Below are 21,140 nucleotides of genomic sequence, written 5' to 3'. Positions count from 1 at the left end.
ATTTGTTCTAATGGTGTTTGTAAATAGGATCACAAGTCCACTTCTTGTATGGCAATTTACCACTGAGAAGAATATATGCAGTGTATTATTTGTTGAAACTGTACTTCCAATTAGATTTGAAACTGTCTCACTGCTATCTGTTTATCAATAAAACTTTGGAAAAAAAATAAAAAATAAAAAAATAAAAAAGAGATAACAGGACTGGAGAGATAGCTCAGCGTTCTAAGCACATGCCTGGCAAGTGCAAGGACCCAGGGTCAATTCCTCATACTGCATGCCAAGCCAGTCCAGTGCCATGCTGGCCCCTGAAAGCAAGCATGGTGGTACATGCCTGTAATGCCAGCCCTGGGGAGGCCGAGACCGGAGCATCACTATGAGTCCAAGTTTCATAGCAAGACCGTGTACCAAATAAATCCTTTCTTTTTTCCAAATAAATCCTTTTCAAAAAAATAAAAAATAAAAAAGCATAATAGGAAAAGTGGCCCTGTAGACAGTGGAGGGGGAGGAAGGGGCAAGAAGAAAATGAAAACAGAATTGGAATGTGTTATGTACATGTACCAACTTCCCATGAAGAATGTGATCATTATGTACTGCAAACATGCATTAATAAAAACCTAAATTCCCATTTGAAATTAAAAATAGTCAACTTCTCAAGAGCAAGACTCTGTACTATATGTCTGCGGAAATTGAGAAAAGGTTTCTGGGACAGCTAGGGTTATATAAACAGTTGCCTCAGGCAACAAAGAAATTTTGCACCTCTCAATTTCCAGTGACTTAAGCTGGTTGTGGTGGTGCACACCTGTAATGCCAGCAGTGGGAGGCTGAGGCACGAGGATGGATGCAAGTTTGAGGCCAGCCTGGGCTACAAAATGAGTTCCAGACCAGCCTAAACAGCATAGTGAAACTGTCTCAAAAAAGAAAAAGGCGGGCCGGGGAGATGGCTCAGTAGAATAAGCGCTTCCTGGCAAGCGCAAGGGCCTGAGTTCAATCCCCAGTTCCTCCAAAAAATAAAATAAAATAAAAAAGCCAAAAACAAGACAAAATATTTTTTTTAAATCCAATAATTTAATTTCCAATTGCTCCTTCTGGAAAACTCTCTTGGACAGGAGAGTTTTATTCCCAAGATTTGAATAAACCAGCTCTTCCCCTTTTTGATTCCCCAGTTTTCCTCCTGATAGACCCAGGAGCAGGCTGAAACAGCTCCATTGTACTAATTAGGCAAGACAGTAATTGGGCTTGTTAGGGCAGGAGCAGGGCTGGGTAGGCTGCCTGACCAGTCACCAGGGGTCATTTGCAACTTTGTTCCCCTAGGGAGCTTATGTTCTTAGGGATTTGGATTGTAGAGTCCTGACAAGTGGCGAATGCAATCCACACGAGCACATGGTAAGTAGGGGAACAGATGGAACCAACCCCGGAACCATCAAGGCTGACTTGTCAATTGAGCCTAATGTTATCTGAAGGTGATGAATAAGGAGAGGCCTTTTAAATGGCAGTGAGGCAACATATCTATTGCCTATATCCTTAGCTTATGAGCACAGGGATCCTTATTAAACAGAAACATGTTGCCAAGAGACAATGAGAACAAAGTCTATGAACAGTAGTGTCATTAGAACCATGTTCTTGAAAGTCACATTGTCAATAATTCTGTGAATCGCATTTAAATTTTGAACTGAACAAGAAGGAAGATCCAGGTATATTCCCACTTCCCTAGCACATAGTAAGAAAAGAACTCCCTCCACTTTGGTAGTATTGGCATTAAACACATGGCCAGCACACTGAACTATATCCCCAGCACTCTCTTTATTTTTATCAGACAAGGTTTCACTAAATTACCCAGCCTTGCCTCAACCTTCTAATCCATCAGCCTAAGTAGCTGGGACTACAGCTGTACACCACCCTACTCCATTCTGCAAAGAATATTATTAAGAAAAAAAAAAAAACCTTTGGAAAGAAATCCCCTGTGGGGGTTTGAAGACTTCTCCACTACCATGCTGTAATTTCCTCTCTTCCCTGGAAAAACGAAGATCAGCAGCAGCTATTGCTACTCATTTATCAGCAAGCAAAGGCATAAAACGCTCTGTATCCATTATGGAGCGAAGCTATAAAAGCCACTGAAAGGCAAACATTAACCTCTGTAAACATTTGGTTTAGAAAGCCTACTTCCTTGTTTGATGTATCTTTATAAATTGCCGAAAAAAAATCTCTGTGAAACTCACGAAAGGTGAAAGTTATGAATGTGTGGAACTACCCAATCTCAGTATCAAGAAAAAGAAAAAGAAAAAGAAGAGGTGGGAGAGAACAGACTTCTATACCTCCCTACCTCTTTCCCAGAGAAATCACCAGTTTTTCACCTGGCCTTGAATAAATTGATTCCAGTTCACAGGATCCATACCAATTCCGAGGCTCAGAATCATGTGAGCTTTCAAAAAAATCCCATCTTCTGTTTGGATCTGAAAACAGGGCCCGTCCTCTTGGCTACTGCTAACTTTGTACTTGAGAATGAACAAGAAAAGAAGAAAACCCTTCAACTGACCTGCATCTTGTCTTCTATAACACTGTGGTCCTAGCAGCAAAAGTACTGAATAAGAAAGGCCATGAGTAAGAAAGCCTCTCTGGTTTTGGTGCCTCCAGGTCACACATTAACCTATTTTCTCAGGATTTCACATTTTGGTCCATTCACAACTTTCACCTTTCATGAGTTTCAGAGTGCTGTAACTAGAACCCAGATCCCCAACTTACAGCTTAGTTTCTTTCAACTACCGTGTTCTCTTTGCAGGAGGAGAAAGCCACATACCAGGTAGGATAAAGACTTATTCCCCTCCAGCTGCCAGGGCTGATTAGCCTACTTGAATTTTTGCTGCTCTTGTGACAGGGAGAGTGTGCTCTAAACTGCATAGATTTCTGGGAGTTATGAAGAAAAACTCACAGGGAGCCAGCAGCCAATGTCTCCGGTGTGAAGCCAGCCATCTTTGTCCAGGACTTCCTGTGTTTTCTCGGAGTCTTTTAGATATCCTTGGAACACATTGAGGCCCTTGATGCAGATCTGCATACCAGAAAGAAGAAACTGGTGACAATAGCAAGGATGCTTCTCACGGAAAAGACACTTTATGACGTACCTGTTTCTACTGTCTTCAGTAGAATGAAGAACATTATATTTTAGTTCCATTATAGGAGACACAAAAGTGAGATACTTAATTTCTTGTCAAATATCTCAAAGGAGTTAGACCCAAGCCTCCTTACAATTATGTAATTTTTTCCACTAAACCCCCACCCCAACATGAGTAACCACATCATATGACCTACCCACCTCCCCTTCATTGTTCACTGAAAAGTAGTTCATGTCAGGTACATCTTCCAGCTTCACGTAATTGCAGCACATGGGAGCTCCAACATGACCTAGAACATACCATACCAAGTCAGCTGGGAAACCACAACATTTCAGAAATACTTCTGAGCTATTTATGGAGCAACATTAAGGAAATAGGACTTAAAAACCCTTGGTACGCATGCTAGATTGTCAAGCTAGGCAGTAACCCAAAACTTGCTGCAACACTTGCTCCACTGGTCCGAAGCATTGAGAGTCCCTAAACGCCTAAGCACTAGTTCACTTGGAACATTTCCCCCCAACCACTATACCCACTGCCCAGCAGATAGATGCAGGACCTACCTGAGGTCCAGTCCCCGGGTGATGTAATTGTACAGCCACCTGTGCATTCTGTCTGACCATAAGCTTCAAACACCTGGGAAGCGAAAGAAGGGTTTTGAGATGTGCTCAAAATCAAACATGAGCTGTTCAAGCCCTGTGACCAGCAATACAAGACCTCTCAGGATTAGAGGACACTTGGTTTATTAACACTTTGAACTCATGCCCCAAATGCTAAGTCTCTACAGCTGAGAGTTTACCTCCCAAAATAAAGGGCTCAGAAAAAGAGCAAAATACAGAAGCCTATATGAAAAATATGGCATTTAAAGTGGTTGGTAAAAATGTAAGTTATTAAGTAACATGCAGCCCAGTGGCAGTTGGACCTGCACTTGGGCAGAGGAGCATCACTAAAGGAATGGAGCGACACCTTTAAAGGAAAATAACTGTAGATATGATAAAGAACAGGCCTTGGCAAATGTTTTCTGCACAGGGCAAGATGGTAAAATGTTTCAGCTTTATAGTCTGTGACTCAACAATGACTCTAGCAGCACAACAGCCAATCAGTCACAGATTTCATATAAATGAATGAATATGTTGTGCTCTGATAAAATTTCATTTATAAAATCATGCAGCATTGTCCTGTGCCTCAGCTTACTAATGCCTGGTGTGGCAGATGGGCTGGGCTGGGGAGCACTAGTGGCAGGAAGCAAGAAGGTGGGCTGCTGCATTCCAAGTGTGGTTTGTGGTAGGTAGGGTTGGTAGAGAGAAGAGAAAGGCTTCCAGGAGGCTGTTCTAGGAGTGAGGTGAGAACAAGACTTTCTAATCTACTGCTCTTGGGAATGAAGGACAGCATTAAGAATAACTGAGAAGGTGAGAGTTAAAAAACCTAGAGGACTTCTGACCAGCCCTGGCATCAATTCACGGTCTATTTTGGTTGTGCACAGGGACATTCTCTGTGAGCGTGAGCTTATGTCTGTTTTCTGTTTTGTTTATACCATACATGGGTGGCTGAATAAGCAAATGAGCAATCCATTTCATGGAAAGAGGATAAGATAATATCCATGCCCACGCTCTATGTCCATTCAGACAGAGCAAAGATACAAATGGAAAAAATGTAAAACCATAAGTTTTTCAGAAAATGTGAATGAAAACAGTCTCATGAAATATTGGGGATTAAACATTCATGTCTAGGCAATTCAAAACTACAAATAGGAAGCCTTAATCAATTTGACTACTTAAATATTTGAAACTTATATAGTAATATACAAAAAAATGGGGCTGGTGAGATGGCTCAGTGGTCTAAAGCACCTACTTAGAACAAGCTTAGCAAAGTACAGGGACCGCGGTTCAATCCCCCAGCACCACATGCCAGCCACCCCGCCCCCTGGTGGGCTGAGCTGGCCACACACACACACACACACACACACACATAAATAAATAAAATTAAAAAAAAATACGAGGCTAAGAAAAATACTTTCAGTACAACAAAGACTAATATATCATTATACAAAGAATTCTTAGAAGACAATATGAAAGAGAGTTAAATCACTCTGCCTATTTTTCTGTAAGGAAGTAGTAGAGTAATTCATGAAAAGACACATAAATGTCAATAAAATTTAGAAAAGACAGTGCTAATTCAAGAAACAACATTGCAGTACAGTTTTTATTTAGAGGTAACACATTGACTAAGGCTTAAATGACTGACAAAGCCTGTCACTAGCAATAATGTAGAGAAAGGTCGGCCAAATAGTTTAGCAGATTAAAACGCCTGTAAGCAGGCGCAGGGGGCAGGGGCCAGGGGTTCGATCCCGGGGCCTGCCATGCTGGCCCTGCCCTTCAGGCACACTGAGATGGCAGTTGAGACTGGGCATGGTGGCATGCCCCTGTAATCCCAGCTCTCAGGAGATTGTAAACAGGCAGATCACTACAAGTCTGATCTAGTAATGAGACCCTGAAGACCTTGTAGACCCTTCCTTAAAATACAAAAAAAAAGGAGGAAAATGATGCCATATGCATTATTTGTAGTAATGTATAGAAAAGGCTAGATCTTTCTGGAGGAAAGTTTGATAATATATAGTAATATCTTTTTAAAGTTCAGGAACATACATATACATGTGCACTTTGACCTAATATTTTCTATTTTTATGGATTTATTCTAAATTGATAATCACATATATACCAAAGGACACAAGTGTCCTTATCTCTTCAGTGAAAACTGGCAAGCAACTCAAGTATTTATCAGAAAAAAAACTCGCCACTTGAATTAATTCAATAAACCATTGAAAACATTAAAGTGATGTAGATTTTTATTTGAAAAATAGCAATATTAACAGGTATTGTTCATGGAGTATTTTAGAGTACTAATTCTATTTGTATAAAAATGTCCACATAGCAATGCATAAAGAGGTGACTTGGAGGATATTTTCTCTTGATTTTGAGGTATTAGGTGAGTTTCCCATTGATATTTTGCAGTTGTGTTTTCATTTTTTTAATAGTGAGCTCTATGTAGATGAAAATGAAATCTTACCATACATCCCATCGCTGCCCGGAAGAATGTCAAGATTGGAGTGGAGATGGGGGCGGCTGCAGTGACCACAAAGCGAACCCTCCCACCCAGGCTGTCCTGTTCAAGAGAATGGGAAAGAAAACAAAACAAAAAGACTTGCTGAGATCTACTCTCTTGGCTTCTGATTCCTCCACTGTAGAATGGATATAATAGCTTGTTGTTACAAGAATTAAACTAATTTACAAACACTTAGCCTAGAGCCTAGCATTGTAGAAAAGCACTTAAAATGTTAATTATCATTGTCACTACCTTCCATCCTTCAGACTAGAACTTGAATATTTTCTTTAAATTCCTCAAAAAGAAATGATGCTTAGGGGCCCATAAAATCACATATAATGTCAACAGACGATGTAAGAAAACAACAGGCAGGGCTAGGACCTAAATAAAAGTTGTTTTATGCATTCAGGCCAGTTTCTTTAGGGGCAGAGTTGTACAGCAGGAATCTCAAAAGATGAGTAGACAAGAGTCCAATAGGATCTCTGGTCAAAGTAATGTTTAGCCATCAAGGAAAAGCAAAGTACAATGAGGAGCGAGCAGCCTGGCATTAGATTGGTTCATCCAGGTTCCCCCAACCTACCTGGATCTTTGAAAAAATGAGCTTATCCCATAAACTGTCACGCCTGATGATACCATTTTTCACTTCACTGAATTTACTGGCAACAGCCAAGTTCAATAAGAACTTTTTAAAGGGTGTCTTGGCTTCACTTTGTATCTGCAGGGAGAAAAATCCTTTTAATTGGAAAGCTACTAGAGATACTCACAGAGGTTATTAGTAAGGAAGTGATGGTGCTTTCCAGTCCATAAGGAAATGTCCCATATTCATGAATTGTGTCACTGAATAGTGATGATCCCAGAAAAATACAGTCACCCTCAGAAAGAAGTAAGCTTAGGATGGACCTACAGAGATCCAGATTTCTGGTCCTTGGCAACCAAAACAAGCAAAATGCGGTGAAGAAAGACTGCCTGCAAAGACACTGGATACAGGAGCCGGGGAGATGGCTCAGTGGAATAAGTGCTTCCCGGGCAAACACAAGGGCCCAAGTTCAATCCCTGGTTCCAACATCTCTCCCTTACCCTACTCTTATATTTTCATATTTACTAAACTCATAGAATTATTACCTGTCTCAATAACCAAAGTAACTTTAGGCACATCACATAAAATTCAACAGACTTACCTACCTAGACAATTTCTCCACTTGGGCTTAAGCATTTGACATTGTTTTCTCAGTTTCCCTTACTTCCCTTATTTCCCTGCCCTTGGCATTGCTGTGACTCTATAATTCATCATCCAAATTCTTGCCTACAAAGAGCTTCCTCAAGTATAGCTCTAGTACTGCCCCACCCCTTTATTTCCAAAATTAAATCCTGAATTCCATATTCCATCCTTTAAGACTTCATTGTACTGCAAATCACATTCAAGAAAATCAAAGTTCTTTTTAGTTCAGAAGTTGAAGGATGTCTCTCTGGCTTCTTCTATGTTTATGCTTCTATTTCTGGGCCCCTGGACAACCAAGACTACTCATTCTCAACTTCTTTTTTAACTTATTATCACATATTGAGACACTAAGTCTTCCAGGCTGACCTGAAGCTCTTGATCCTCCTACTTTGTTCTTCTGAGTAGCTGCTATTAGGAGCAAGCACCACCATGCCTAAAGACTTGGGCCAGAGATATGTAAAATGGGCTCAGGACGTATTGTGCTGACAGAATATAAGGAACCTATCACAGATTGCTGGGGTCATTTCAAAAGGACGCATGAACAACTCAATGGGAGCTCTCAACTTCTAAGATGAGCCCATTTGAATATCAGGAAGAGCAACTAAAATGAATTAAGTGCACAGATATGAAAAATTCCAACTTCATAATTATAAAAGAAAACTCTCACTAGGCACTTTTGAAGGTTGCTAGGGCACTAATTTGTTACTATGAAGACTGAAAAATTAAGGAAAATAATGTACTTGTTAAATCTTTATGGTAGAATCTCAGCAAATGAATACAACAATTATAGTATTAGAAATAGAAAAATTGCCATTTTTCAAACCCTGATGAGCAGTAGCCAATGGCAGCTAAACCCCTCAGTGACAGCTGGTTCTAGCCCACCCCCCAGCAGATGCTTCTGGGGAAGTTCCTCAACTCCAAAGCTTGGTTTCCTCATGAGCAGTTAGACATAATAAGAGCAGATGTGATTTACTATATCTGTATGCAAACTCAGTGAGAGGATACATCTGAATGGTTTACCATAGAACCTGGCCCCTCAGCAAGAAGCCAAGTACCAGGACATGTACACCAAAGTAACCAATTCCCAGGAAGTTGGTTAAACATGGAAGTGTTTCGCAGCCTTCAGAGTTGAAAGCTTTTCCTCAGGTCAGTAATCTCCTCCAGAGAAAAAGGGGGTTATCATAGCAGTATTTGTAAATATGGCTTTGTGTAGGTACGTGTAGGGCATGAGGACTTCTTCCTCAGAAGCATACCATCCCCAAGAGCCCTAGCATAGGCCTAGACCACAGAGGGCCCTCCTGTCAGGGCAAGTCCAACAAAAGCCAAGTTACCTTATTGTAGATCCTATTAACCAGGCGAGGCACTGTAGGAAAAACTGTGGGCTTTAGAACTTTCATATCATCTGGCAGCAACCGGATATCTCCCTGAAAGAAGCCCACTCTAGCTCCACAGGCATACACCACAGCCTGAAACCGAGAGGAAACAGAAAGCTTCAGGTGGGGCCTTTCTTGGATAGGATTAAGGTAATGAGTTGCAGGTACTCTTCCCTGTATGGTAACTCCTTCCCCCAGTCAGTACCCAGGACTTGGAACCTCCCCAAGAAAGGACAGAAATGCATTTTTGATGAGGTGACAGGACAGATCAGACACATTGTGAAACTGTGGGTTCCAACCCCTGATTCTACCACAGAACTGTTAAAAGTATGACCTATCATTCCTCTCATGACACTGCTCCTTATGTGGCACCAAGAAAAACACTAACTGTTAAATTAGAACCTGCCTCCAATTGCAAGCTTGTCCCAATTTAAGGGAGGGTAAAAAGTTTAAATACTTATAATCTTTTCTTATTAATCACATACAAAAACTTTAGTCCAATGAATGAGATCTTGCATTTTGGTATTCTATGCATCAACCAATCATAAGCATGATGAAGAAATATTCAGAGGAAGCAGAAAAAGGACCTTGCCTCATGCCACCTGTGTGTTTGGAAGGCCAATGTGCCTGCTCTGGAATGAGCCTCAGAATAGCCAAGGAGCAAGGATCCACCCCAGGCTAGATCTCCTCTGGTGCCTTCTCTACCATACATCAACCTGTCTAGTAGGATGCTTAATTATTTCGAATATGGCCCATAAACTACATTTATTCCAGCATGTCTGACTCATACAATAATATCACTATTACAAATGTGCAAAGCCACCTTTCACACATGGGTGTGGTATGGAAAGCCTGTTTGTGACACCTTGAGCTTTCCTGGACCAAAGGCTCTCTTCCTGATTCTCTGAGGGAGATTTCCTTTTCTCCATCCTTCAATACTTTCAAACATTCTACCCAAAACGAAGCAAATTATGAGTCAGCTCAGAACTGAAGACAGGCTGTGATCTTGATGGACTCCTGCATCCCGGGGAAAGGGGCATGCAGGGACTCAATAGAGGAAGGCACTGCCTTGAGCTAGCGGGCTGCTAGGATTAGGACTCTGGGGAGCACACTCCTTGCCTATGCCTGACGCCTGAAGAAGAGGATGGTAAATACCGTGTCATTGGCTTTGAGGCCAGCATGTGATGAGCAAGTGAGGACCCCCTTTTCACATACCTGCTAGGAACATAGGACACCCACCTGCACAATTCTCTCAAACATATGAGCTAAAGGGAGGTAGGAAATGGTCACATCAGTACAGGTGGGCTGGAAAACACACTGTAGATTAGGGAACAAGGAGACAGCAATGGATTAATGCCAACTTCCTCTTCTAAGAGATTTAAAAGCTACCCCTTCTCTGCACTGCCTCAGGTGACACACAGGTTAACTCTTAAGAGGTACTTTGACATATACCCATTGGCTTGTACCACCAATGGTACATGCATGACTGTCCTACCAGGCAACTTGTATCCCCAGTGGCAGAAAAGGCAGTGAGAAATATCCATTATGACCCTGTCATGAACTTGCTAAACTTTGTGGAGTGCAGAGATTTGCAGTAGTCCTTGAAGACCAAGCATTGAAAATATGTTGCCCTGAAGACAAAGTCTACACCAGTGTTGGCCCAAACTCGAGATTTTAATTTGTTTGTGTATTTTTAGCCTCTCCCCCTCTGCCTCCTCTAACATCAAGAATAAAAACATTATAATGGATTCACTTTTGAATGAGAGTTTTTTTACAGGCAGCCACTGACCTCAATACTTTTGAGAAAGCCAGCAACGTTTGAAGCAATATTTTCATGTGTCAGCATAGCTCCTTTGGGGTCACCTGTAGGAAATAATTTGAGAGAAAGATCCTTTATGTAAGTAATGGATAGCATTTGGTCTTGAAACAAGCTAGATTCAATTGATTCTGTTCCAGAAATCAAAAATTTTTTCCCATCCCTATGTCCTTTTGTGGATGTATATGCCTCTGTTTAGGAATGCTTGATATTCCAAGAGATTCTACTACCTAAAGTGTCATTGACGTACTGTGACCAACGGCACAGCCATAACCCAGCAACACAGGTGAAAAGGAAAATTTAAGTGAACTTCTCTGTTACTGTTCATATGTTTGAGACCCAGATCTAACTGACAATACTATCTAGTGATATTACAAATTGTATGAGTCAGACATGCTGGAATAAATGTAGTTTATGGGCCACATTCGAAATAATTAAGCATCCTACTAGACAGGTTGATGTATGGTAGAGACAGATATAAGTGAAGAATGGTCACTGAGCTATCCTGAAGGGACGAACCTGTCCCAGTGATGTCTAATGGAGTAACATGCTGAGGGGAACCTGACTTTCTAAATCCATTTCTAAGAATCATGGAATCCATAGCTTGTGATGATATTTGATGTAGTCTGTTTATTTCTCTAATTGACATTTCATACTCAAAAGCTTTAGATTGCAAGCCCCTAAGGACAGGGATCACGGTAGGGTAGAGAAACTAGCCTACCAGTGGCCAGAGACTAATGCTGTATTTCTGGCTATTGGGTTCTCCTGTAGGGCCTCAGGGGCACTGACCTGTGGTCCCACTGGTGAAACAGATGATGCTCAGGTCTTCTGGGTTTGGAGGCTGGAAGGGGAAGCACCAGGGCTTAGTCTACCGTGAACTTTGAGAGTTAACTAGACTAAGAATCAAATTCTGACTGAAGAAAACTTACCACAGGTTTTCTGAAGTTCTCTTTGCCTAGATTCTACAGGAATAAAAAAAGACAAAAGCATTTGTTGAGATGGATACACTTAGGACAAATGATGCCCTTTCTGTCTCTGTCCATAAGAACCCCACAACAACGTAGGGGGATATAACCTAAATTCCAAACTAGATTTGCTTCCAAAGCCAAACTTCAGGTACAATGTAAACTCCAGGTAAAAGGATAAAGTTTACCCAGAATATTAACCTAAAGAGAGCAGATACATTTCCATATTTGGAAATTTTCCACCATACACTTAAGGTTTGGTCATCTAGGACCACAACTAAATCTTCTTTTAATAATGTGAATAGTTAACATCTCAGAGCTTACAATATATCAGTTTCCTGAAAGACAGACACATATTAACACTTCTAATTCTACCACCAACTCTGTGAGGTAAGGATTATTATTATCTAATTTTTGAATGGGAAAATGGTGATGTGGAATCATTTGTCTAACGTCACCTGACTTAGGTTATTAGAGCAGGACTGTGATTGGAGGTGGAGCTGGAATGTAAACCAGGACTCCCAGAGCCACATTCTTAACTGGTAGTGAACTCTATATTTACATATTATCTATTCAGAAGTCTATACAACCCATGGGCCACAGCACTTTCCCTTGCCTTCGCAAGAGTTTTTGAATTCTGTTGAAGAAATAATTCTCAAAGATTCTTAGCATGAGTCTAGTTCACTTCTTGTATGCTGTCTACAGAGGACAGCAGCCCTGACTTTTGTGTATATTTTTTGCACGTTGCTGTTGGTGTTGGACTAGACTTCAAACTGCAAATTGAGGTGAAGGTCCATACCTCAGCATCAAAGAAAGATAAGACTTCAACCCCACATTTCTGTCCTCTCTGTTTCAGGTCATCATCAAAGGGGTCCATGAGAATGACCAGCTTTAGGCATGGGGTGAGGGCTTTTTCCACATTCTGTATCAGGATTGATGCTTTTTGGGGTGTATCACAGATGACAGTAGAGGTATTAGCTGAAAATAGAAATCAAATTTTTATGATACAAATACTTTATGATTTTGTAACAGTTGATGTTTTCTCTGATAGGTGTTTTCACGAATAGAAAGCTCCTGGGGTATCTACTACTCAAATGCATCTACTCAATCTACTGTTTCAGCAGCATATATCTTTGATATATGCAAGGGCTGCTACTTGCCTACTGAGTTTAGACTTATTTCTCTAACAGTGGCAATTTTTTCTACAGATTCACCAAGGGTTTTATGTTGCTCTGACTTTAATATATAAAGGGTAAGAAGTTAAGTTTATGGCTCCAACATAAACTTTAATCAATCAAAATCAATTGATTTTGATTTTAATCAATCAAAATCTTTGGGTTTTTATCCAGTGTGCCCAAAGTAAGTTAGAATTATCTCTAAACTATACTGTCATACTGGGTCACCTTAAAGCATTTCATTGAATCTTTTATCTAAACATATCTTTGCCTCATGGGCTCTTACATAATTTCCTTGAAAATTATATCCTAAGCACCATAGCAGCCAAGAGACTTAAACACTTATTATCTGGCCACAGGTATTTCCAATCTGAAAAAATGAAAAACAAGCAAACAAAAAAATCCATAAGATAAGAAAGACTTAAGAAAAAATTAACTTGTAATGTAATAGCAAAGATTTACCCTTATTGACAATATATACGATGGCTTCTGCTCCCAAGGTGTCATACAGAGGGACAACTACCATGGAGTATGTGTAACAAGCCAACTCGGAGATGACCCACTGTAGGGAGATAAGTTCAAGTAAGTCCTGGACAATGAGATTGAGGAATGTCTAGTTCATTCAGTCAATATACATATATATGCTTTACATTTTATGTAAAAAGAAATCACCACAGGGCAGGCCTTTAGGACATTACTAATACTACTATAAAGTATAGCTAAATAAGTTAGATAAGGTAGACACAGAAGTCCCTGCAAGCCAAAGGTAGACCAGAAGACCAAGTTCCATGTTCCATGTATAAGAGATGTAAAAAAGCACCAGAGAGCATATGAGAGATTGAGATCAAATTAAAGATGGGGTCAAGGCTATCTGGGACTGCTTTGGGGAAAATGAGGGAAATTCTGCAGAGCTTTGGTAGGATTTGGCTATGGAGATGGAAGTAGAAAAGATATTCAAAGGAAGAGAGAACAAAGATAGGAGGCATGATACACTATGTAAACACATTAGCAAGCAGGAATTGTAACAGTAAATAAAACTAAAGAGGTAGGTCAGAATCTGCTAGCAGTGGGCCTTCAATATCAATGCAGGTATGACAGACTGAATTGTATCTCATCCTGCCCTACAGTAGTCCTATAAAGCCCTAATCCCAAACTTTGATATAGGACTTTAGTAGGCAACTGAAGTCAAATGAGGATGTCAGTACAGCTCTAACCTAACTGGATGGTTGTCTTTGTGGAAGAGGAAGAGACACCAGGGCTGCATGTGCGCATAGCAAAGGCCATAGGAGGACGTGGTGAGAAAGTCACCTCTTGCAAGTCAGAGAGGCCTCAGGAGAAGCCAAAGCCCATAGCATCCTGACCTGAGTGTTTTATTGTGATTTCCCCAGCAAGCTAACACACAGGCTTGGTATTAAACTCCTGAACTAGAGTCAAGTCCCTTCTTACTGAGGCTGGGTACAGCAAAAACGGAAGAGGCAGTCAGTGCTTGTTGGGATTAATGTAAACATCTTGCTGAAGAAACTGGCTCTAGTGAACATAAAGGTCATACAAAACTTAACCTCAGGATGTCAGGCCTAATGATTTACCTGGAATTTGATAACATCTGCTCCCAAACCACCATGGCAAGATGGTAGGGGCCGGGCTCAAGTGCAATGGGTGTGCCAATATTGGCAGTAACTTGGAATGTCCTTATCTGCCTCATAGAACAATGACCTTGATTTAAAATGACCCATGGAACCCTGGGTAATGTGCAAACAAAGGTCCAAACATCCAGACTAGAATCCCAACTATTCAGTCAGGAGTTAAAGAATCTCTGAATTATAACCCATTCAAGCAAAAGAATAAGCATAAATATAAGAATAATATAAGAAGCATAAATATGAGAATAAATCTTTCAACAGCTATGGCAAGTCATCAGAGAGCTGCACTGGGGTATGTGTCATCAAGGAGAGGTTTTTAGCTAGCTTCAATATGGTTACCTCTGGCCTGTTCTGAGCAAAGATGCCAATAAATTGGTCTTGTGAGGGCTTATGTCCTTTATGTAAGAGGCAGGAACCCAGGTATTCGGCTCGATCAGATACCTGTGAGCGAGAGGGATGGAGGGAAGGAGAAGGAGAAAGGGGGTGGGGAGAGAAAGAACAAGGGAAAAAAAAGACCAAATTAGGTCAGCATCTCACATACATTAGCAAAAGAACCTTTCTAAAACCCTGGGCCTGACTTACCTGTTTGTAGGACAGCCACCTGTAGGGTTGGTTTGGTTTTCTGTATCCCAAGCAGGGCCCATTGTCTAAAAACATAACATTACAAGAAAATCAACGCCAGTCTCTCCAGTTGCAAATCTTTTGGACCAGAGAAGATAAAAGAAGGTTCAGGAGAGGATAAAGAACCTCTCCTGAGCACAAAGGATAAAGCCGGCAAAAAATTTGAACCTCTCTTACATGTTCAGAGAAATTCAAGGACAGTAAATGTTCATTTCTCAAAGGCAGAGAATCCTATAGCTTCAGTTGAAACACTTAGGAAATGGAGCAAAACAGGGGTGCTCCATACTGAATCTGTGGCCCATGTGGTGACATGAGCCTTCAGAGAAGCCACCAACCCACAGTGCACGACCGAATAAAAGCCTATAAAGAAACACAAAGGATCTGTGTTAAATAATCTTGGACTAAGCTTCATTACAGTAAAAGAACTGTATGATCATGAAAATACAGAAAAAAAATCAAAATTTGAATCATCGTTCTTACCACACAAATACCATGTTTAAAACTATTTCCTTCCTTTGTTTTTTGTTATGCTTATTCACATATTTAGAAGGAGTATAATAATTTTGTGTGCTGCTTCTTTTTTCACTTTGACATCAACACTTCTATTTCTTCTCTATAGAGAGTTCAATAGGTATCTGATGAAGGGGGTCTACGACAGTGGATTGTACCCTACTGTGGCTATTTAGACTGCTTCCGTGTTTGACACTAATAATGTTCTGATGACTATTTTTATCCTAACTTGACATTTAGGATGTTTTCTCAAGCCAGTCCTCTAGAATGAAATGTGTAGTTTCAGGAGGAGAGGGTGACTTTGGTGACATAACACCACAGTGCTGGTCAGAAAGGTCGTGACCCTTCACCTTCCTCCCAGCAGCAGCATAGCAGATTGCATCATGTTCTTCATAGACAGTACTCAGTGGTATCTTGGAAGATGTCTGGTTTGAGAGGTTTTTAAAAATTACTACTTTTATCTAAGTTTCTTTAACAGCTAGTGAAGTGGAACCTTTTCTCTTATTTGTTATGTTTTATTTACTCTTCTGATTCATCTGTTTATGTTCTTTGTTTATATGAGTGTCTTCTAAGATAAAGTGTAATCAAGAACACACACACACACACACATACACATGCACACATTTACCCTTAACATTTTTCTAACTTGTGTCCTGCAATTGACAATAAGATAATGTAAATTCTGAACATTTAAACTATTTGGTCTTATTTAAAGTCAAAATAAATCTGGGAACCTCTGCCAGCTAAGTTCAGGAAGCAGTGATATTAGGCCAAAAAGCAAGCTAGAGTGGCTGAGACTCTCCACACTGAAGCCAGGAGAAATCTGCATTATAACTAGAAAAGGAGAAACAGGGAGATTTTATATGGAGGACCTAACCAAGTTGCTGAGGGGAATTCAGATCTTGCCAGAAGGAAGGGTTAAGAGGAGAATTACTCAAATTTCAGAAACAGAAAAGCAAACTTCTGAAATGAGTAATGGAGGAAGAAAGGAGGGAAAACAGGAAAAAGATAACTATGCTGATTAAAGAGATGAAATGTGAGGAGAATGTCCACAGGAAACATTATTACTTTTTTTCCTGTTGAAAAGCTGCATGAAAGCCCCTGAAATGAAGTCTCAGCCTAGGATGTTCCCTGGAGCGTGGAAGGCCCCCATCTGCCAGTTGGTCATAATCACTGCTCCCAGGAGCTTGACACTAGTCACTCACGGTAGCTGCTGTTCATTGAGTGCCTGTTGTGAGTTTCCTTGGGTCTTCTCAGTGATGACCATCCTCACTTTAGACTAAGAAGCATGAAGGATTGGGCTAAACTCACCCAATAAGATGAAGAGTTGATAAATGTGAAATAAATAGACTGCACCTTCTCAGGACTTCCCCACTAATGAAAGTGCTAGCAGAGGTCCCTGGAGAAGTCAAATCTTTGGCCCAAAGGGAAACAACCCAGAGCTCATTAAACTCTATCCCCTATTCAGCTTCTGCCCCATAAGGGTAGCCCAGTGATGATGGACCTGTTAGAGCATTCAGTGATGACAAGCAGCTGTAGCACAAGGGCCACCGCTTCACCACCACTGGCCTCATCTTTGATTAACCTATTCAGCTCAGACCTGGTGGGGTCCAAGGTGTGGCCATCACCACAGCGCCCACCCACTTATAACTTCCTGGCAAAACAGCTGTATTAAGTGAGTGGAAGTTTGAATTCTGGGAAGCATACTCCCTGAAGCTTTGTATTATTAGCACTCTCGGAGGATCTGGAATTCCCATTCAGTGGAACTGAAGTGGAACCAGGGGACCTATATTTTAAATCATAGTAATTCTTAATAGAAAAACTACTGGCCAGGAGCTAAGAGCCTATACTGGGGCTCAAGTATTCAATCTCAGGTAAGATTAGAAGTGTCATTTTTCTATAGTAATAACCAAGCCATTTCTCATGCCTCCTTGCATAAAAAGTCATTTATTTGTTTAATTGTTTAGTTATTATTTTATTTTATTTACTCTCATGTATTTGGTACGGAGTCGCACTACGCAACTCTGACTCGCAGCGATCCTCCTGTTTTCAGCCTCCCCAGTGCTGAGATGACAGGGCTGTGCCACTACCACGCCTGTTGCCATGGCCAGCTCGGCATACCCAGGAGCAGAGCCAGCACAGCGGTGGTACCGAGGATGAAGCCAGGTCCCTACACTTGCCTAAGCAAGCACTTAGTCCACTGAACTATCTCGCTGGCCCTTGCTTATTTATTTTTGAGGAGAGAGGTCTCACTTTGGTGTCCGGGTTGGCCAGCTACCTCAGCCTTCTGAATAGCTGGGATTACAGGCATGTGCCACTGGACCCAGTTGAAGAGGCCATTTTAACATGACTACTTTAATTTTAATTTAGTACTGAAACAAATCCTAAGTGAAGTACCTCTATTTTGTATTAAAAAATCCTCAAAAGCCCCATATCACATGCTAAGTTACTTGCTTTTAGTTACATAGCAACATACGTTTAGTGAAGAAAACTTCAAGAAATTCTACTATTTTAGTCATTTTCCAGAGAAATTTAAAAATAAAATCAATTTTGGTTTGGTTTTTGCTTCATTTTGTGTGGAAGTCTAAATGAATGCTAATTTGGACCAGAAATACTAGACACTGGCAACTGTGGGGTCTTGAACAGAAGTTTTCTTCACAATGAACTTTGCATTGTCCAGAAGAATAACAGTTTTTGTTATGGTTTGTGTCTAGTTGTCCCCCTAAAGCCTCATGCAGTCACGGGGCAGACTTCTAGAGTCTGTGATCAACTCATGATCCACTGGGATTAGGGTGTGAGTGCTACACCCAGCCTGGGGTGGAGAGCTGGAATACAACATAAGGGAGACAGGCTTGCTTTCTGTTGCCATTGTTGCCGCTACTCCTGCCTTTGCTCTCTGCTCTTTGCCGCCACCATGAAAGGTTGCTCTCTGCCATGTGCCGCTCTGCCTTGGAGCCTGCTGAGTGCGGACTGAAACCTCCATTGACCGTGAGCTATATAAGCCTTTCTGTCCTTTTTTTGGGTGTTGGTATTTGTCCCAGCAACTAGAGAAGAGTAACCAAGACAGCTTTTATAAAACACTTTAAGAGCTCACATAAAACAGGACAGTCATCATAATGACAGACTTTGCTTTCAGTATTAGCTTCAACATTTTCTGGTTTTGTGATCTTGGATGTCACCTTGAACCTCTGAATCTGTTTCCTCATCTACGAGAGTGAGGCTGGCAGCGACCCTTAGAGTTTAAGGGCAGATTAAGGAGATAAAGCATGTGCAGTGCCTATTGCATAGATAATACTTGATGGGAGTTGGCTGCAAACATTTTCATGGTCATGGTCAACAAGCAGCATGGGAGGGAGGAACGAAAAGCCAGGTAGGCAAAGCTATACCCAACAGAAAGTTACCCAAAGCAGAAAAGCTAAAGAGAGACCTGAAAGGTGATTTTGAAAGGAAATCTGGGCACCTAGCATTATGTTCAGTGCTATACATTACAGATATCAAGGCTTGATCTGTTTTAAATGAACGTATCAAACCCAAAGTGCCAGGAGAATGGCACTGGAGTGCAAGGTAAGAGAGAACAAGGTAAGAAGTCAGGGTGCCTCAGCTTCTTCATGTGTAAATACAGCGAGCATATTTATGCAAAGTATGTTCTTAAACAAAGAGTAGCAAAGTAATCAAAACACTTTCCTACATGTAACTGTCTTCTTGACTTTTTAAGAACAGCCTAGCAAGGAAATCCCTATTTCTGCTAAGTAAGGCATGGCTGGATGCCATCTACGTGGGTCAAATCTAAACAGCTGGAGTTTTAGATGTGACAGGAAGAAGAGAGTGGGACAGATTCCACCGTAGGCCCCACATAGGCAAGGCCCGAGACCACCACACTTACCGGACACAGCAAGTCCTCTCTGGAAAATTTCATACATCGTGGTGGCATCTGGGAAGTAACAACGCATTAGGTCGTTCTGGAAAGGAAATTTCCGCGCTCCTCCCTAAGACACAAGACCAAGTTTAGGCCAAGTCTGAGTCTCCACTCTTTCCAAAACCTTTGTGGGCTGAACTGAAGAGAATAAAAGTGCTGATTCTTTAAGCCACAGCGATGTTCTTCTTACTTATCAGTCAAATTTTTAAATTGCGATATGTTCACATCATAGAAATTTTAGAAAATACACACATATAGAAAAACTTTTAAAAAATGGGCCTGTAATTCCACTATCCAGCTTGTCATAATCAGGCTTCAATAACCATACTGACATGCATATGTGTGTGCCTATACATACACAGATGAGAGACTATATGTTCAGTTTTACATTCTTTTCTAAAAACACTATATGAAGTTTTAACCTGTACTAAATGCACACTGTATGTTCCAAACATTGGGAAAATACTGTAGGTGGAATTTAAGACAAAATAGCTGCCCCTGAGCACCTCACAACTAGATTTTTTGGACTGTGACTAGGGAAGGTGGGAAAGACGTGCGAACAAGGTAGTGTACATGCTGTAGACTAGGGAGAGCAATGTATAAAGAAGAAAGATCATAGAGAAAAAAAAGATATTTTAATAGAGCCTTTACATCAGCATTTATCAAACACATGTAGTTTGGATAAGGAAGAGGAGAGAAAAAAGGAAAAATCACCCAGAGAGAAGCAATCCTCTGAACCAAGGCCTGAGAAGAAGAAATCACCTGTGAGAAGCTACAGGAGATAATGCGAGAGAAAGAAAAAGCAGCATGGCCCAGTTTGGAGCCAGAGGATCAGCCCCAGGGAAGACCCTGTAGGTACAACTGAAGCCATAGGCCTGGCCCAACCCTGTAGAGAACCCTCTAAGAGAAGAATAGACATTGATCTGATAAGCATTAAAAATGTAAATTAATAACCTAGATAAGGATTAGAGAAGTACAGCATAATACACAGTAACAGAATCTGACAGCCTAGAACATTGGGAAGATTTCCATGAACTACCAAAGTAAATTTGAAAATAAGAAAGCTATCAAAGTAAATTTCTTATCCAGTAAGGAAGATAGGCAACAGAGAAAGAAGATATAAGAATCAAAAAAAAAAAAAAAAAAAGATTTAGAATCTTAATTCTTCATTAGGGGATATTATGAAAGGTGCAAGGAGGAGTTCTTGGAAAGAATTCTGATGTCAGGTGAGGAGGCTGTGAGACAAATCCTTGAATTAAGAAAGTAGGTTAAGGGCCAGGGAGATTGCTTGGTAGCATAAGTGCCTGCCTGGCAAGCATAAAGTCCTGAGTTCAAACCCTGGTACAAAAAAAAAAAAAAATTAAAAAAAGAAAGTAGGTTAAAAAGAACCCAGACACAGACCCAGAGCACAGGCTAGGTGAGTGAGTGTGACAACCCGGGCTGCGGGATCCTGAATAGGCCCAGAGTGCAGGCCCAGCGAGTGAGTGAGATGACCCAAGGGCGGCAGGATCCTCAACAGACCCAGAGCGCAGGCCCGGGGAGTGAGTGAGACAACCCAGGGCCGCGGGATCCTCATTCGACCCAGGCACAGGTCCAGCAGGGAACCCTTCAGCAGAACTCCCTGCAAAGAGGCTAGAGGCAAGACCCATCCAGCTGATTCAGGAGCAGAACATCTTGACAGAGTGACACAAAGGGTTCA

The 21,140-nt window shown here is 41.1% G+C and overlaps 1 protein-coding gene across 3 annotated transcripts in view; it reads right to left on the bottom strand.

Annotated features, from left to right (window-relative positions):
• Acsl5 (acyl-CoA synthetase long chain family member 5) overlaps positions 1 to 21,140 on the bottom strand; it is a 52,915-nt gene that overhangs the window by 10,119 nt on the left and 21,656 nt on the right. For 2 of the 3 annotated variants that reach the window (XM_004631534.2, XM_023715599.1), the window contains exons 3-17: positions 19,409 to 19,511; positions 14,977 to 15,041; positions 14,734 to 14,835; positions 13,217 to 13,316; positions 12,379 to 12,557; positions 11,544 to 11,576; positions 11,404 to 11,455; positions 10,588 to 10,661; positions 10,038 to 10,115; positions 8,757 to 8,891; positions 6,787 to 6,921; positions 6,171 to 6,266; positions 3,668 to 3,740; positions 3,308 to 3,396; positions 2,927 to 3,043 (exon numbers count right to left, since the gene is read on the bottom strand). In XM_004631534.2, the coding sequence (XP_004631591.1) occupies positions 2,927 to 3,043; positions 3,308 to 3,396; positions 3,668 to 3,740; positions 6,171 to 6,266; positions 6,787 to 6,921; positions 8,757 to 8,891; positions 10,038 to 10,115; positions 10,588 to 10,661; positions 11,404 to 11,455; positions 11,544 to 11,576; positions 12,379 to 12,557; positions 13,217 to 13,316; positions 14,734 to 14,835; positions 14,977 to 15,041; positions 19,409 to 19,511 (1,431 nt within the window). The remainder of the gene's footprint in view (positions 1 to 2,926; positions 3,044 to 3,307; positions 3,397 to 3,667; positions 3,741 to 6,170; positions 6,267 to 6,786; positions 6,922 to 8,756; positions 8,892 to 10,037; positions 10,116 to 10,587; positions 10,662 to 11,403; positions 11,456 to 11,543; positions 11,577 to 12,378; positions 12,558 to 13,216; positions 13,317 to 14,733; positions 14,836 to 14,976; positions 15,042 to 19,408; positions 19,512 to 21,140) is intronic. The other variant, XM_023715598.1, reaches the window with a different exon arrangement.

The sequence above is a fragment of the Octodon degus genome, unplaced genomic scaffold, assembly GCF_000260255.1.
Source record: "Octodon degus isolate 3935 unplaced genomic scaffold, OctDeg1.0 scaffold00042, whole genome shotgun sequence".
Classification (NCBI taxonomy): Eukaryota; Metazoa; Chordata; class Mammalia; order Rodentia; family Octodontidae; genus Octodon; species Octodon degus.
This window is presented reverse-complemented; position numbering and strand designations above follow the sequence as displayed.